The 19,694-nt window shown below is 39.6% G+C and overlaps 1 protein-coding gene across 1 annotated transcript; it reads right to left on the reverse strand.

Moving 5' to 3' along the window:
* Nucleotides 1-3,227: 3,227 nt before the first annotated feature.
* Nucleotides 3,228-6,317, reverse strand: LOC145092750 (transcription factor TGA2.3-like). The gene is made up of 10 exons (XM_079030734.1): nucleotides 5,705-6,317; nucleotides 5,517-5,617; nucleotides 5,360-5,442; nucleotides 4,977-5,204; nucleotides 4,762-4,830; nucleotides 4,607-4,666; nucleotides 4,399-4,525; nucleotides 4,049-4,320; nucleotides 3,759-3,986; nucleotides 3,228-3,687 (listed from the first exon to the last, which is right to left on the reverse strand). Exons 1-10 carry the CDS (start codon nucleotides 5,809-5,811, stop codon nucleotides 3,541-3,543), a joined length of 1,422 nt encoding a protein of 473 aa, XP_078886860.1. The 5' UTR covers nucleotides 5,812-6,317; the 3' UTR covers nucleotides 3,228-3,540.
* Between the last annotated feature and the right edge of the window lie 13,377 nt (nucleotides 6,318-19,694).

The following is a 19,694-nucleotide window of genomic DNA, read 5'->3' on the forward strand; positions in this document are numbered from 1 at the left end:
GTGTAGTCTAGATAATGAAGTAGAAAGGAACAAAGTAACTGTAACACCGAAATTTTACAAACAATTTTTCACATTTTAAAAAAACATATTTTCATTCATAAATATTATAAAATCTCATTGTTTCACATATCAATCCATAACACAACCCAAGATCATAAAGTATAAAGACTCATCATGTGTGTACTGATCATGTCGGCGCCTTCCCGCGATCCTCACTGGTACCTGAAACACATAACACCAAACACTGTAAGCATAAATGCTTAATGAGTTCCTCAAAATACCACATGCAACACATATTAGCCACTCGAGGCTATAACTTTGTATGACCTTCTGGTCAAAGTGTCTCAGTGGGACCCTCCACTCCATAACTCTGTGGACCCTCTGGTCCTAACTCTATAAACTCTGAATCACATATAGCACATAATCATATAGATAACACATAGCATACAATATACTCTGTGACATAACTCTAATTACCACTCTAGGTAAAGTATAGTGAGAAGACTCACTTCAGATAACTCGGTAAACTTCGGACTCTGAAATACTACACTAGCCTCCGCCTACTCACATAAATAATTACTCTAATTAATACAGCTTCTAAAGGCTAGGCTAACCCCTCTCTATAAGTTCTCTAAGAAGGGTAAAAGATCATTCTACCCCTCTAATGGCTCATAAGTCCAAACACTGACTAAACCCTAAAAGTCAACAAAAGTCAACGGTCAAACTTTGACCAGACTCGTCGAGTGCACTCGCGTGACTCGACGAGTTCATGCGTGTCCTCTTCGTCACTGGTCCTCACTCGACTCGTTGAGTCGACCCCATACTCAACGGGTTATCACAAGTCGCGAATCATGGGGCAACCCGAATCGACTCGTCGAGTCCCTTATGGGCTCGGCAAGTTCCTCCCATGAAAACACTCATCTGACCTCCTGAGGTCAGATCTGCTTCTCTAATCTATAGATCTGACTTCCCCATGACCAATAAACACGTAGAGGTCGAATCTTGGTACACATGCAAGGCACTCTAGGCTTATTTTGGTGAAATCTCTTCTAACATGGCAACCTATGTCCATTTCCTCCATAGAACCACAAAAAGCAGCATGGTTCAGGCTCTCTTGACCTCAAAAGGTCCAGATCTAGAGTTTAGCACTCAATGGGACACTATTCTCATCTAAACAAGCCATAAAAGGGTATAGAAAACCCTAAATTCAATGCTCTTAATCAAAACAGAAGGATAGGATCGAATAGCTACCTCAAACTTGAAGATCCAAGCTGGAAACCCCAGAAATGCAATCTTCTTGACCTCCTCTTGCTGGAAACACTTTCTCCTTTGCAAAATCACACCAAATACGATCAAAAAGGCTCAAACTCTCTCACAACTCACTCACAATCGCTAGGGTATCTCTCTCTGGACTGATAGCCGCAAATGGAGGCCATACAGGCCTTTAAATAGGGCACAGACCCCGAGAATTAGGGTTTCAATCCACAGCGCGGACTCTTCGAGTTCACCCTTCCCGACTCGTCAAGTCTATTCATTAATTCACTCAGCATTCGCGGTACTACTCGACGAGTCTACGACTCAACTCGTCGAGTCCCTCCCTTTTTCTCAAAAATAAACGATAAAATATAATACCTGAAATTCCGGATGTTAAAGTAACAAAGTGGTAAATTACATTCTAGAATTCATTCATGTATGTTCGGCCTTTCATAACCTTCACATGGTTCATGTGTGATGATTTATATGTAACCTAGTTTAACAAAATAACGAAGTGGAGATCTCTATTTAGACAATAACCATATTTTCTTTCCTCTGATTTACTTTAACACCCTGATTGTTAGGGAATTTTAGATTTAATTAGATTAGAAATAATTAATTTAGAAGTTCAAGATTAATTAAAATAAATATGGAGTAAAATATTCAAATTACATTTGTTCATTGGTGTTAAAAATACATATTTTTAATTGTATTGTTGCCAATCTTTTCGATCTAGTTATTTTGTTAGCTAACCAAGTTGTACATATGTGGGTTTATGATTATATTACTGTTTAACATAAATAATCAACTATTGAATATTTAGACTTATAATATATATCGCACTTCACTTCACCTCAAATATAAAATAGGTATAACTATTGGAATTGTGACATACAACTCAAATGTTTTTTTTTATCAAACTACACATGGAAAATGATAAAAAAGAACAAACAAAGTACTTAATGAAGGTTGCATATTCATTATTCCACCCGTGTTCCCATAGCGTGCATGTACATTATCCCTTTCTTTCGGAGGGTCGACTGATTTAATTTAAGTCTTTTATCTTTTATCAATTGTTTTAATTTGACTTTACACATATTTTTATAATTTTAAATGTTTTAGTATATTTTCATTGACACGTCTCAATCAACCGGTTCAAGAAACGGTGACCCCACCCAGTAATCTCGGCTCCACCAAATGACTTGTGAACTTGTAATCTTCCATTATCCTTTTTTTTTTTTTAATTCCAATTTCGCCTCCACCAAACCACCTTACACACTTTCCGTTGACCAACTCTCACCACCCTTTTTCACCTATTTAAACACCACCCACCACCACCAAAACACCACCTGCCAACACTCCATCCCCCAATGGATCACAGTTTCAACACCTCCACTCCAAATGATGACGATATCTATGCTGAACTCACAAGACAGATATTGCTTCTTACAGACGAAGATGATGATGTTCAAGTGAAGAAAAAGGGTGGCCGGAGGCTTCACCAGAGACCAGTCGGTGATTGGTGGTCAGTAATGCCGGGAAATTATTTTTTCAGTTGGTCGAAAAGTGGGGAGGTTGAGGTTCCTGGTTGGATGGAGAGGTTGTGGGCGGCAAACGGTGGTGGTGGCACCGGAGTGTTCATACCTCGTGGCGGTGTACACCGGTCAAGAAAAAGACATAATAAACCACGGAAGAATCTTGAATCATCAATAGCTTCATAGGACTCTTGTACTTGTATCTAGACCATGCATTATGTTTTCAAATAACATAAATACCCTTGCACTATATATAGGCCATCGAATATATGAGGTTATTTTTGTCATTTTCTTATAAATCTAACTTCATACAATTTCCCTCCATGTTAAACAGGATAATGAGTCGGTTTCAGGATATTTTTCTCATTTTCAAATTGCCTAGTCCCTATACTTTGGCTCTTTGGTCAACTTGACCCCCTCATCCAAAAATCCTTACACTTTGTAAAAGATGCTACAATTTCGTTAATAAACGCAAAATAGCGAAGGTAAATCGTTTGTCCAAAAGCCATAATCAACAAATCAAGAGCAATATAAGCTATCACAACTTGTAACTCCTACAATGAAAGTTGTACATTGCTCTGGATTTATCAATTTAAACTCTGAAACAAAACGACTAACTTATCATAATATACAATATCAAAGATCAAAGATCCTATAAAATCCCAAATCAAACTAACCAAGTATACAACCACCCTAAAATTTTCAGCTGTTTTTCAACCTTTCGATCCGTTGACCATACTTTGACCAAACTTCAATCCTTCGGTCTTGCTAACCACAAAGAACTCAACGCACGAAGCCTCGACATATAATCATTAATTACCAAAAGTGCCCTTGCAGCTTGCCTTGTTGTCAATATCCGATGCAATTGTTGCAACGTTTGTTGCCTCAATAAATCAGCCTACCAAAAGATAACATTTTTTTAAAACTTTTTTCTCATTGTTTTCGAAAGGTGTATATAATTCGTATTACCTGATGAAGAAAGTTTTCAAGTGTTCCAAGCTTCCCCATAGCCATAGCCATTTGACCCATGTAATCAACAGATCCACCAGAGGTTGAAGAAAGAGTGTCAACAAGTGATTGTTGCCATGCTTCCATACCTTGAGATAAAGCATCTTCAGCTTGTTGTGAAGATTGTTGTAAATTACATATTCCCATTAACTGTTGATCTGTTAATGGCTCCAAATGGCTCCCGAGTATCTATTCAAAAACAAAAAGTCAAAATAAATTGGGATCGAAGAAAGTCAAAGTGTTGGTCAAACCTTGAGAAGCTCTGATGATCGAAAACCACCAATCCACATGAAACAACGTTCAGCTGGTGACTTCCACATCCCGGAAAGTAGGTGAAACACATCGGATTTTGCAGCTATGGATTTGAGTCTGAAGATTTCATCGTAATGTGACATGATTGCATCAACAAGAACACGAAGCTCGTTATCGTTTGCATGAGTGTTGAATGCGGATCTCACATCGTTGATTAGTCTTTGATGATCTTCTAACCATCTTGCATAATCCATGTCGAAAGCTAATGCTCCTGTTGATTTAACAAGTTTTTCATGATCTTGATCGAATTGTGATTTTGGGAAAGTTTAGGGTTTCTTAGTGATATTACCATTTGAACCAAGTAGATGGCTTTGATCTCCATTGGCAATTAACATACCCTGTTGGCGAGCTTGTTTAAGTTCATGTTCAAGTTGTGTAAGCTTGAGTCGACTGTTTTCAAGTTGCTGAACGTATGCCTGTGATGATTATGGAGATTATTTAGGCAAATCATCGAACATGTAGTGTGCGTAGGAAAGAAGGTGTCATAAGGTTAATACTTTTTTTCTCAATCGACTTTTCCTAGCTGCTTCTCGATTCTGAGCTAGTCTTCGAAGTATCTGATTCATGAGATTATAGAACAGTGTAAGGTTTTTTATGGAATGATTTAGAGAAGATGACGATGATGGTGGTTTTGAATTTTGAATTTTGAAACCTTTTGGTCTCCGATTTTTCCCATTGACCCTTCCATTGAATCTTGTGCTCCATGTTGAAGACTGTTAAACTATAGAACATGAAGCAACTATTCATCATCTTCTATTCAGAAATGGGTGAAAAGATTGAAGAAAAAGACAAGATTTACAGAAAAAGACAATCGCTTGAAGTGCAGGAAAGTAAATGAAGGGAGATATTAGATATAGAGATAAAGACCTGATTTTTATCATCAGTGTCGATATCAGTAGAAGTGTCAGTTTGTTGGCTGTTATCTGCAATGCCAGACTCTCCCCAATTCTCAAAGTGCCCTTTTCCAATACCACCGCCACCACCACCGCTTCCGCCGCCGCTAACCACCATTGCTTTATGGTGATTCTGCATCATGAACTGGCCTGTATCCACCCCTGTCCCTATTGAACTCATCTCTGTAGTGGACCCAAAGTTCTAAAGAAGTAAGAACACCAACAAACAAGATTCAGCTTCCCAACGAACCCACATGAAAAATCGCACAAGAACACAAAAAAAATGTATTTTTCGATGCACCCACATGATAAAATCATACAAACATACAAAAAATCATGATACCCATGGCTACTTACCATGTGATGTGCACGAAACTGTAAGCCATTAGAAACAACAACTCCATTTCCATTTCCTGCTCTTATTTCATTATATATCGAACCTAACAAACCCCAAAAACGATTTCAAAGTTATTATTTCTAGAAAGAAACAGAGAAAGGGATAACATATACATACTTCTGCTTAAATCAACAGCATCCTCCTGATGAAAGGCGGATGAGTGTTGAAGCTCTCCAAGATCCGTAAAACGCGTGTCTGTTCTTCCATTTTCATCTCCTCTGTTTTTCATCAATAACCCACCACCATTATCGTTATCATGATCGAGAAATGATTAAAAAATAAGAAATGAAGAAGAGAAAGTGTACCTAATGTAGAATGGAGAATGGCAATACAAGTCGGAAGACGAAAGAGGATGAGGAGTAACAGCAACAGAAGGTGGATGTGTTGGTGGTGTTGATCTGAAGCTTTGCATTTCTTGAGGTGAAAGTGAATAACAATGGCGGAAAATGGAAAATCTTTGGAAGGTAAAAGTATATGATCTTTTCAGTGGTATCAGTATGAGAAGATAGCGAATCAGTAGTACGGTAGCCTTTTCCAATTACACCCAAAATAATAGTCCATCGTCAGAAGTTTTTGTCATTATTGCATATTCTGACCCTATCACTCTCTCTTCTCTCTTCTTTTTCTCTTTCCCCCAAGTTTTTGAGCATTTTAGTCTCCCGATACACCAGCAGAAAACACAGTCATCCTAATTGCGTAAACGCACCTTTTCTCCCTCATTCAACCCTCGCGCGCGTGGCGTGTCTCTATTTATGAGACCCCAATTTGCTTCGATTGTTTGGACCCACGTAAGCGCACGGATGCCACAAGGATTTTGTTAATATTGGAGAGGTTTTTGTTTTGTGGGGTTTTGAAATTAAAATGTGTATTTTTGAGAAAATGAGATGTTGAAAAGAAGATTTTGACATAAAGTGAAAGGCTTTCGGACAGAGGTAACGGAGCCAGTTCATCTCTTCTGTTTTTTTTTTGAGCTTGGTTTCCATCTAATCAATCCATGTTGAAAGTATTTATTTGATAAGATATATTTTGGGATTTGCTTTTTTATTCTCAAAAAGAATTTCACTAGGCGGCTTTGTATCATTTGAATTTTAATGGCTAAAAATTAGATAAGTTTAGGTTATGTGGTGGGGGCGTGCAAGGTATCTGTTTTTATGAGTCGATGTTGTATAAATAGGGGTGTCAATTATGTCGGGTTTGGATTTATAAGTTAGAATGTATCAACTTGTATATTTATTTGTGTCGCGGGTTGGCAGGTTGCAAACATTAATCCGTATACGGTCCATTTAATTATACGGGTTAGCGGGTTGGTGGGTTAATCCATGAACTCATATATTATTTGTGTAATAGTGAGGGCTAGTTGATTTAAAATATGTTATATGTAGACCCGTCCCAGAGGGTGAGCGATAAGGATGACCGTCCAGGACCAATCTTTTAAAGGCGCCCAATTTTTTTATGGAAATTATTATATTTAGAAGATAGTAAAAGTATTTTTTTAATTATTAAGTTATTATAAAGAACTTGATGACATTTGTGTATTTTAAGGGCATTTTTTTTGTTCTTTCGTCCTGGACCCAAACTATGTTTGGAACGGCTCTGGTTATACGCATAGGTTGATAGGCATAGTCACATAACTTAAATCTAATATATTAAACGGTGAACCACCTTCACGTAGTTTGCTATAAAATGGTAATACACTTTAAAATTTTGAAAATAAAAAATATATATATGGGTTGGCGGGTTGACCAATGAACCCAATTACTAACCCGAACATGACATGTTTATTTGGCGGGTTAATCGGTTGACAGGTCAGAAATCTCAACCCAAACCAATTTATTTTCCTGTCAGTTTTGTGTCGTATTGCGGGTTGTGTCAAGAGTTGTTACCTATAGTCATAAGGGCCAAAAAAAACTTAGATACAAGTATATATAGGTTTGACTTTAATGTAATAGATGTACTGATCTTTTTAGGCGTTGCAGGGTATAGACAAGAAGTTGAAAAAGTTAGACCTTTTTAGGTGTGTGGTCTTCTAAAAAGAAAACAGTCTACGAAAGCTAATATATGAACATGGTCTGCATGACGCAAACAAAAGATGATAAGAAGATCCGCAGACAAAAAACAAACACCGCCTAAATGGAGGACCACCTTTGGGGGATATTTCTCTAAACGAGAATACTTATTTAAAAATGAAATGAAAATGAAATAGTTGTGTAACATCCCAAAATCCAAGAACAAAATTTCCATTTTTAATTTAATAATTCATAAAACAGGTTATTAAAAACATCATCAAGGTTATCTCATATCATAAAAATCCACAAGTCATATGTCTCAAAAACATGTCATAGGATAATAATGCCAAAGTACAAATCTCAAGAATATCATAATGCGGAAAATCGTGGTGTGATGCGTTGCAGTCATGTCGGCTCCTTTCCCTTCGAAGAAGAAGTACCTGAAACCAAAACTATAAACCGTAAGCACGAAGCTTAGCGGGTTCCCCCATCATACCGCATACCATACAATACACATACTGCCTAGCATATCCGGGTGCTAGCCTACCCTTTCGGTCCCTTTCAACTGGTAATTACCCAACATACAAGGGTGTTGGCCTACCCCTCCGGTCCTTTCGACCAGTAACAGGGACTATTTCACCCCGACTACTACCATATATCATTATAGTACATAAACACATAAGTCACATACTTCCTAACATATCAGGGTGCTGGCCTACCCCTTCGGTCCTTTCGACCGGTAACGGGGACTATTTCACCCCTCCTACCACTATCACATAATATCATAGCATACTAGCACATAAAGCATAACAGATAGTGGCATACCAGACAATTTTCACAAAGACAATCATCTCTACTATAATCACCTATTAGTGGGTCGGCATTGGTGCCTTAAACCTACTTTTACTGGAAGGTAACTCACCTCGATAACCGGAAGTAGCTGCAAAAACTTTGATATCACCCAACTCAAGCCCCTATACATAGAAGATTTCCTTTAATTCCCTTTTCATTCTTATAACCCCTTAGGGGTCAACTTTGGTCAAAGTCCAAGTCAAGGTCAACATTATGGTCAAAGTGAACGTTCTGGTCAAAGTCAACATTCTGGGTTGACTCAACTCTTCGAGTTGGTCCATCAACTCGTCGAGTTCCATAAATCATAAACCCTTGAATCGCGATCCAACTCGTCGAGTTTCTCCTATCAACAGAATCGGGACACCCTGACCCAACTCGTTGAGTTTTGCTATGAACTCGTCGAGTTCTTCAGTCTGTTAAGCCCTTCTTAATGGATTAAGCTCCAATCCTTCAAATCTAAGCTCCATACTTCATATACATACTGAAAATGTCCTTTTAAGGGTAAAGTTTCCAACTTTACCCGTTAATATCCTTCCTTAACGGATTTAGCTCAAACCTTAACTCTTTAAGACCTAGATCTTGATCCAAAAGCCCTTAATACTTCAAGCTAAGGCATACAAACTGAGATCTAGACCCTAGACACTACATGAACACGTAAAGTTTTTGACTTTCTCTCCATACATGGCCTTTTGGAGCTTAAAAGGCCAAAATGACATCCTAAAGCTTGCATGGGGCTTTAATGGCCATAGACTTTGCACCTTTATGTTATGAAAGCCCTTCAAAGTCCTAGATCTAGAAGAATACTCACTTAGGAAGTCCATTTCCCAAGGATCGAGGTATTTGGACCAATAACCCAACAAAAGTGTTAAGTAAGAGATCTAAGAAATCATTTGGAAAGTTTGAGACTTGCTTACCAAAAACTGTCGAGGATAAGGTGAAGTTTCTGGATCTGCAAATTCCTTCTTGAGTCCTCAACCTTCTTCTTCTTCTTCTACAAGCTTTAAACACACAAAAATCTCTCAAGGATGGCTCACAAACCCACAAAAGTGTATTAGGGTTTCGTGGCTAGGGTTTGGGATGATGGATGTTGTAAATGAGGCCAACCTTTGGAGGTTAAGGTGTTTAAATAGGGTGCAAAACCCTGAAAATTAGTGTTTCATTCTGCTAGTCCTACTCGTCGAGGTGAGGCTTTCAACTCGTCGAGTAGACATCCCATCCCACGTCCAATTTCCGTCCCTACTCGACGAGTTTGGGGCCTCCAACTCGTCGAGTTTCTATACAAAAACCAATAAATTTTGAATTAATACATACCAAGAACCGGGCGTTACAAATCTCCCCCACTTATTTCAAACTACGACCTCGAAGTCTATTGCGTCTGGAAGTAGCTCTGGGTAGTGCTCCCTCATCTCGTCCTCCGACTCCCAAGTCCATTTCGAGCCCTTGCGATGCTGCCACTGCACCTTCACCAACACCACCTTCTTATTCCTCAGATCCTTTGTCTTGCTCTCGAGGATGGTTACTGGTCACTCGATGTAGTTTAGGCTGTCATCCACCTGAATATCTTCTAAGGGAACCACTATGGAGTCATCTACCAAGCACTTCTGCAGCTGGGAGACATGAAAGGTGTTGTGGATCTGACTAAGCTCGGTTGGCAGATCTAGTTGATACGCAACCCAGCCTACCCAGGCCAATACCTTGAACGGACTAATGTATATGCGTCCCAACTTGCCCCGCTTTCTGAACCGGATGACACCTTTCCAAGGTGACACCTTCAGGAGGACCATGTCTCCTACCTGAAACTCCAGGTTTGATCGACGTCTGTCGGTGTAGCTCTTCTGCTGACTCTAGGCCGTCTGGAGTCTACTCTGGACATGTTGGATCTCTATCGTATTGAGTACCACTTTGGTACTCCCTATGACCCTCTGTCCAACCTCAGCCCAACATATTGGGATTTTGCACTTCCTCCAATATAGCATACCTAATAGAGGACGGTCGATGTTGGTGTAGTAGTTATTATTGTAGGGAAACTCTGCCAAGGGAATGTAGGTATCCAAGCTACCACCAAAGTCTAGAACGCACACCTGTAGCATATCCTCCAAGGTCTAGATGGTCCGTTCGCTCTGACCATTGGTCTTCGGGTGAAAAGTCGTGCTGAAGTGCAAACGAGTACCCAACTCATCATGAAAATTCTTCCAAAATCTGGAAGTGAACCGTACACTCGATCGGAAATCATAGAAACTGGCACCCCGTGACGAGCTACTACCTCTCTGATGTAGATGTCGGCCAGCTTCTCGGCTAAAATACTCTCCTGAATCGGAATGAAATGGGCACTTTTGGTCAACCGATCCACGATGACCCAAATCGAATCCACTCCTCGTGTGGTCCTGGGAAGCTTCGTGATGAAATCCATAGTAATATCCTCCCGTTTCCACATAGGGATATCCAACAATTGCGTCTTACCGTGAGGTCTATGGTGTTCGGCATTGACCTTCCTGCTGGTCAAGCACCTCTCAACATACCAGGCTACATTCTGTTTCATGTAAGGCCACCAGTAATCAAGACGAAGATCTCTATACATCTTCGTCGCCCCAGGATGGATAAGGAACTTGGATTTGTGCACCTCCTCCATCAGAACCTGGCACACACCTCCATGATATGGAACCCACACTCTATAATGGAGTGTCAATATCTTGCGACTATCATAGTTAAAGAAGGAAATCTGATCCATGATACGCTCACTTTTCCAGTGTTCCTCCTTCATAGCCTCCTGTTGGGCTTTCCTAGATCTGCTCCAAGAGCGGAGTCACTACTGTCATCCTCAGGCAGATATCTATGATCGGGACTACCAATTCCTTGCGGCTAAGTGCATCGGCCACAACATTGGCCTTCCCCGAGTGGTAGAGGATCTCGCAGTCATTATCCTTCACCACGTCCAACCATCGCCGTTGTTTCATGTTTAGATTTGGCTGATCCATTAGATACCTCAGGCTCTTGTGGTCCGTGTATAGGGTACAACAGACCCCATAGAGGTAGTGTCACTAAATCTTGAGGGCGAAAACAACCGCCCCCAACTCTAGGTCGTGTGTCGGGTAGTTCGCATTGTGAGGCTTCAACTGCCTCGAGGCGTAGGCGATGACATGCCCTCTCTGCATCAACACTGCGCCCAAACCCGAGATGTACGCATCATAGTATACCAAAAAATCATCAACGCCCTCTGGCAGCGCTAAGATCGGCGCCTCGCACAACCTTTGCCTTAAAGTCTCGAACGTTGCATGTTGTTTAGGCCCCCAATGAAAGACTACAGCCTTCTTCATCAGCCGTGTCAGGAGTACCGCTATCTTGGAGAAATCCTGAATGAATCTCTGATAATAGCCTGCTAAACTGAGGAAAGTCTGAATCTCAGATGGAGACTTCGGAACCTCCTATCTCATCACGACCTCCACTTTGGACGGGTCGACCAGAATACCGTTCTGGTTGACAAGGTGCCCCAAAAATTGCACATCGCACAACCATAACTCACAATTGGAGAACTTGGCGTACAAGCTCTCCCTCCTTAGGGAATCCAACACCTCTCGCGAATGCTCCTTGTGATGCTCCTGCGTCTTGGAGTAAACCAAGATGTCGTCAATAAAAACTATCACAGACCGATCCAGCATAGGTCTGCATACGTGGTTCATGAGGCCTATGAACGCGACAAGAGCATTAGTGAGCCCAAAGGACATCACCACGAACTCGTAATGACCGTAGCGAGTCCGAAAAGCAGTCTTTTATATATCCTCGTCTCTGACTCTCATGCGGTGATATCATGAACGCAAATCAATCTTGGAAAACCAAGATGCCCCCTAAAGCTGGTCAAAAAGATCATCAATCCTCAGGAGTGGGCAACGGTTCTTTACCATTACCTTATTCAACTCTCGGTAGTCTATGCACATCCGACGGGACCCGTACTTCTTCTTCACAAACAAAATCGGGGCTCCCCAAGGTGAACTACTCGGCATGATAAATCCCTTGTCTAACAGCTCCTGCAACCATGTAGATAAATCCCGCATCTCGAGAGGAGCCAACTGATATGGTGCATTGGCTATCGGCGCCGCACCAGGAACTAGTTCAATCCGGAACTACACCTGTATCTTCGAGGTATTCCAGGAAACTCCTATGGGAACACATTTGGGTAATCCCACACAACTGGCACATTGCTTACGGTCGCCTGACCCTCCTCCCAGGTATCCATGACATAGGCGACATAACCTGCACAACTTTAACGACCCGTTATTTCAAATCAATGTAATAGTATAGATCAACTTGTAATTCATTTTAAAGTAATAAAGATAATTCCCGTATTATAATCAATGTAATTTAATCTTTAAAGAATTCTTCATTTAATACTATAAGTCTATACGAATCCAAAAATATATAGAACATCTAAATCTGACTTCACGTGAATAAGTTATGATAAATTCTATCACTATAGCCTTTATATCAAGTGGAATTTAAAATAGACTTAGATATATCTATTCGAGTCTAAATGAAATTGTAGTAGTTAGAAATACCTACGCATGGATATAAAGAACGTAAAAAACGGAGCTCGTATGCAAAAGTTATGACCTACCGAAGTTTCTACTATCTAAAAGCTTAATAAGTATATGAAACCCTAGCCTGACCGAGCTCACGACATGAACATATATGGCTCACGACGTGAAGTAGACAATCGACACCATTCAAGACTATTATCCATGCGACAAGTCTACGGAGTGATTCATTAAAACTCACGATGTGAGCAAGAAATTCGTCACTACGTGAGAGCCATTATGACACCTTCCGAAGCTAGGGACAAAGATGGTTGGACTACGAGCTGATCAGGACCAAGCTCACGACATATAATGGTATCTATAAAACTATTTTCACTAATCAGGAGGTACTTTCATGAATATTACATATCAAGCAGAACACACATATAAATTATAATAGGTATAATTTATGGAGCTCTCAAACTATTTTCACTAATCAGTTATACAAAGTTTAATGGTATACTCTCATACAAATACTTTACATTCAAGTATACTAGAGAAAGATCATACAATCAGTTCATTTATTTCAAAATGACTTTTCATCATTATTATATACGTAATCGTCAATATGGTTTTTGTGAGACATGTTCAGTTGCATATTCATTTAGGCAATACTATTAAAGTCCCGATGTTATAACCAGAATCTCCGGACAGAGAGCGAGACAAATGTGTATAGATCTATACAGGATTGACAATCCCACACTCAGATTGTTCGCTACAGTTGGGCTGGTATGCCTGTGAGTGACAAATGTCGTTAACAGTTCTGTCACCTACAAAGCATCGCCATCTATTCATAACATGGTTATAATAACTCACAAAAAGATATGAACAAATACGATTATGTGATAATAGTCAATTTCGGGTCAATTCAAAGTCAAAAAAGTCAACAAGTCAAACCAGACGACTCCATTAGCCCTTGTATATTAGGGTTTACATTGTGTATTTACTAAACAACCCGCTACTTTCATGAATATTACATATCGGGAGTGTGTAGGACACTACAACAAGGCTTAATGGGGTTTACGGACCTTGCATTGCGAAGCCAGACACTCAAAAAGGTCACAAACGAAACCTCCCTCAATTGTATTCACTCTATCTCTCTCTATTTCAAATCTCTCCCAAATCTCTCTCAAAAGTTCCCGTAACTTTTCATAGTCTTTCGGGCCATCCCGTCCCTTAACCAGGTCAAAAAACGGCTTGAAACGGGGTAAAAACGAGAAAAACAGCCTTAAGGAGCCGAAACTTCTTAGCAACCGAAAATCTAGAACCGAAACTGGGAAGCAACCGATACCGAGACCTCCGGGGGAGGAAACTAAGAAGCAGCCGAAACCGAGACCTCCGGGAGCTGAAACCTCTGAGACCGAAACCCCGGAACCGAGAGCCAAATCCGCTAAGGACCGAAACCGAGCCTCGCTTCTTCAGCCCCCCCTTCGCACCTTCGGTTCTTTCTTTCTCTCCTCTCGGTCTCTTCTCTACTTTCGGTCCTCATGATCAACCGAACTTCGGCTTCGGTTCTAAGCTCCTTAGGAGCCGAACCTTTGCAATTTCGGCCAGAAATTTGGATTTTTTCCATTTTTGCCCGATTTTCAATATTTTTAGCATTTTAAGCCCGTTTTTCATCATTTTAAGGTGGGATTTTCACCCAAAACTTTATTTTAACATATTAAGACCCATATGTATTAATTATTCATGTTTTAATGCAAATCTTATCCAAGATTTAGTGATTGGAGTAATAAAGGTGGAGTGTTGACTTTCCTTTAGCTTATGACACAAGCAACTCCTCACACCCACTCCTTGACCAGCCACACTCCTCCTACCATGCCCAGGTCTTGTCAATGTACTTTTTCAATCATTTCCAACCTTTTTCCACAATATTATAGCTGGAACATCACTCCACACTCCTCACTTCACTCATTCCTCTCATTTTGCCAAAAGATCAAACACAACTTTCTCTCACTTTCTCTCTCTAAAAATTCGAGATTCAAGGCTGATCATCAAGCTTTCTTACACTCTTGGTAAGTATAATTTATCCTCCTTGTGATGATTACACTTCATTTTACTCAAATCATTGATTGTTTACACAAACTCCATCATTATTGTGTTAGATTCTTAAATCTTCAAAGTAATCCTTCAAGTGTTCTTGAGTTGAACACTTCTCTTCTCCAACATCCATCCACCAAAATCTTTCAATGTGAGTTCATACCCCTACATTTTCGTATTTTCTTAAGATTTAAGGGGGGGGGGGGGATACAAGTTAAATCACCAAGAACATAACTAAATGCTTCTAACAACTTTCATCAGAAAAGTTGGACTCCATTCACGGGCTGTTTTGGTAAACTTAAACATTTTAGTTTTCAAAACTGTACTAGGTGCAAATAGTTCAAGTCTTTAGCTTTAAAATGAATACTTGCACATCTCCATATGATTTTTCTACAATTTACAGTGCATTTTGAGGATGGGACGTTAAGGCGTCAACATTTCATATTTTGTCAACATATTGTAATTGATTTGGAAACATGTAATTCATACAATGATGTAACTCTTTCAATTATATATATGTTGGTTGTGCTTACTTGAATTACTATTGCAATTGTGGTTATGATACTATACATGAAGTCCTCCACCCCGGACGTTTCCGCCATCCTTGGTTTGGGGGTGTGACAGATTGGTATCAGAGCACGGTTTATAGTGAATTGAGTATATCAAACCACATAAGATATACAAACTATAAACACATTAGTGACTAAATGTCTGTGATTTTAAAACATCTTAACGGGTTATACTTTTAGAAAATAAATAGTTTGCTCATTTAAAAGTATACTTACATGCGTTACATACTTGCGTAGTGTCATAACTAGAAGAACATAAAGTAAAAGAAGAGGAGTTGTACACCATGAGTATGCCTTGGTATATGTGAATCAAGTCTGGGAGGGATGTAGCCTGATCAATTATATCTGTCCGAGGAAGTGATTTATGTATACTAGGGGATAGTCATAGTGGGCAACAAATCTAATAACCTAACTTCACCCTACAAAGAATGCTTTAAGGACTAAATCTAAATATTTAAAATACTATAGGAGTATTTGTATGATTGCTATAGCACAATATTATTATTATGAATCGTTGCATGCTACTTACACCCCTATTCTCGTACAGACGACATGGCAGGATTTCACCTACCAGAGGACCCATACTTTCCCAATCAGGGAAATGTCGGATGGATCGAGGAAGAGCTCGAGCAACAAATTGAAGATGATCCCAAAGAGGAATCCAAAGAAGAACCCGAAGAGGAACCTGAAAAGTAACCTGAAGAGGAACCCGAGGAAGAACAAGAAGAAGAGGAGGAAGATGAAGAAGAAGAAGAGGAAGACGTTGAGATGGTCATGGTTGAGGACGAAAGTGAAGAAGAACCATAAGTCTTCAACCCTCCTTACATCGCGAGGGTGCCCGCGTATCGCTTTGGCAACAACGGGCCTGAGCCCCGTCGGGCAACAACGATCGAGAGGTGGATCCGACAACAACGCCAACGGTCACCATATGGCTACCAACATGGTTACTACGACCTCATCCACGGGGGACCGACTGATAGAGCCCTCCCAGTCATGACTCAACAGATAGCGATTATGCATGATCGCGGTAGGACGACGACCGATCAGGCCCGGGAGCTGAGTGCCATCACAGAGTCTACCACTGCTCGCACCAGAGACCTGGAACGAGACTCCCACTACAGAGACCAACTCATTCAGGACCTTCTCGCTGATCGATCAGAAACAAGGGAGTATCGGGAAAGATACAGGGCGCTCGAGGAGAGAATGATTGCAACCGAACGGAGATTGGCGGAACTACAATGTGCATCGACATCATCCCAAGCTCCACCAGGTAAGGATCGTCGTGAGTAGGATCATTGCTGCTCACACATCTTCATAGTATAGGTTTTCGAGCATGCGTTGGTGCTACTCATTTGTATGTAGGTTGACCCTGCGACTAAGTGATTACACTATTAAAAGGGCCTTGTACTGTCAAAACTATCTTTTGCATTGATGTAATGAAGACCCTTGCGAGGTCGAATTCTCTCAAAACAATATGTACTAAAAAGTTATCAATGAAATTGGCATGCATTTTGATTCATTGGATGTTGACATGAGATTTTACTATGAGGATTTACAAACGATTTACAACTAATAACTCTAATATTTTTAAGTGTACCTCGTTGTTATGTGTAATTAAAGCAGTAATCGACCTAGAAATGGCGAGTCCGCCTTAGGACATGTTCCTTGTTTGGTTGTGGACTTAGGGCAGACTTATTAGTATCAACAGTTTATTAAAATTTTAATTACGCATAACTGAGGCACATCGAGTGAATCTTAGGAGTGAGTCAGACACGGAACCAAACACATGACTCCGTTTGAGTCACCACTATTTAATTCATAAGTTTAATTGCATAAACTCTTCTATGAATTACTTGCTAATGTAATAAAGTCGGGATATAATACAAATGAGATAAAACAAGTAACATTCGACTCATTATTACTATTGAAATCTTACTGACTTGTCATTTTAAAACTTATGACAGAACTGTGCCACCAAAGAAAAGACCAAGACCTTCCATCAGCGCAGCACCACCACCTCTGCCACCGCCACCACAATTTGATCCAACAATGTTCTAGGCTGCAGTAACAGCAGTTGTGGCAGCAGCTATGTCGCAAATCGGCACCAATGGTAATGGTGGATCTGGGTCTGGTGCTAAACCCTCTACAATTCGGGGTGCATAAAAGAATGCACCTACAAGGATTTCACAAACGGCAAACTCGATACCTTCAATGGGAGAGGGGGCGTCATCACGCTGATGCAATGGTTCGAAAGGACCGAAGCAGTCTTTGAGTTATGTGCTTGTCCCGAAGCGAGCAAGGTCAAGTATGCAGCATTCACTTTCACATACAGGGCTCTCACTTGGTGGAATGGCCGAGTTAAATCACTTACCCCCGCAGTGGCTAACTCCATAAGTTGGGAAGACTTGAAAACATTGATGCTAAAGGAGTATTGCCCGAGGGGCGAGATACAAAAAATCGAAGAAGAACTCTGGAACCTCAGAATGTTGGGCGCAGATCTTGAAACCTACACTGCCTGGTTCAATGTGTTGGATTAGTGTCTAAGTCCATAACTATTTTGGTATGTACTTGACCCGATGGTGCATGGTCCTTTTGGGTTGCCTTCACCAAAGCAACTTGATAGGATGAATTATGGAGAGAAAGGATTAATTATGATTTATTAATATATTATGAGAATAATATATTAAAGGAGAAATCATATTGTTTAATTAATATTAGTCAAGAATTAATTGATAATTAATTTTGTGGCTAAAAGAGATTAATTAAACTTAAGGGACTGGAACTGTAATTATAAGATAATTACATTTGGGCTATGGATCACCTTGGAATAATAGGTTGGACGTATTCTATGGGGAAACCCATTAGAATTCGTCCAAGGGTTATACTAAAAGGGTCCATGGGCTGTTTAGGGCTTAAGCAGTCAGATTAGGGTTTCCTAGTTGAAAACCCTAATAGCCTACATGTATATATAGCACCCTTAAGCCCAAAAAACGTGGCTAAGAGTTCCTCTAGTGTTTCTAGATGTTTTTAGGCAGCCTCCTCTCTCCTTGTTCTTCATCCTCTTGCTATTGGTGTTTGTGAGCCATTAGAGGAGTGACAATTGTGACTCTAAGCTTTCTAAAGTCATTATAAGGAGGAATTGAGATTGTTATTGCTACATAACAATCAAAGGTAATTCTCTAAACTCTAATTTCAGTTTATAATATGTTAGATCTAAGATTGTAAGTCTTGGATACATTGCATGTACAATAGAGAAACCTAGATCCAAGCATTAGGGTTTGTATGAGCACATAGGATTGTTCTTATGTCTAAAACCCATCAGTGGTATCAGAGCCTTGATTGGTTTCTGTTGTATGTGATGCTATGTTGAATTATTTACTGAAAATCGAATTCTGGCCTTCTGTTCGAACTGACTCGGCGAGTCACAACACGGACTCGGCGAGTCACAACACGGACTCGGCGAGTCTGCCATACTCGGCGAGTCGGAGCGTCAGACAGAGGGAATTTCGGATTTTGTTGCTATTTTGCTTAAGGATAATTACCATATTCGTTTTAAACGTATAAAATACGATTTTTAATGTTTCTAATAGATTATCCTTGCCAAAACACAAGATAATTACCAATTGATTAGATAATAACTTCCTTATATGATTAAAGATTGATTATTTGTATTAATTGGGTAACTTATCTTGCAAGAAATTGAAATTAGGTCAAATATAGATAATGACAAAATTAATTGTTTAATTTCTATTATTTGTTATTTGATCATTGTGTTGTGAAAAGAGTTTCATTTGTGTCCATGTAAGTTTTATGGTTTAAATTTGAACTTAAAGGTTTTGTTTTGAAATTTAAATAGTTGAAACCCTAATGTTTTGAAATGTTTCAAAACTCTCCCTCAGTTTTGGAATTTAAAAGTTGATTATAAGTTTAATTTAGAAATGTTAAATTCTAAAACCCTAGTATTGATTTGAAAAGTTCAATTCACACCCTTATGGTTTTATTAATTAATTAAAGTGTATAATTAAAAGAGATTTAATAAATCCATAAAGTTTTGGTTTACAATTTAATTAAATTAAAAGTATAATTATTAAATTTGACCACCTAGTATTTTAAAGTGTAAAATACACCCTATACTATATATAACATTAAAAGTCTAGTATTATATATGTATGAGTAAACAGTCAGTCTTACCATTAGTAGGCCTCATTCACGAAGCTGGTCTATAAGGGGTGTTTAAGGAAATTGCCTATAAAATGGCGA

The sequence above is a fragment of the Lactuca serriola genome, chromosome 3 (assembly GCF_051521515.1).
Source record: "Lactuca serriola cultivar US96UC23 chromosome 3, Lser_US96UC23_V15, whole genome shotgun sequence".
Taxonomy (NCBI): Eukaryota; Viridiplantae; Streptophyta; class Magnoliopsida; order Asterales; family Asteraceae; genus Lactuca; species Lactuca serriola.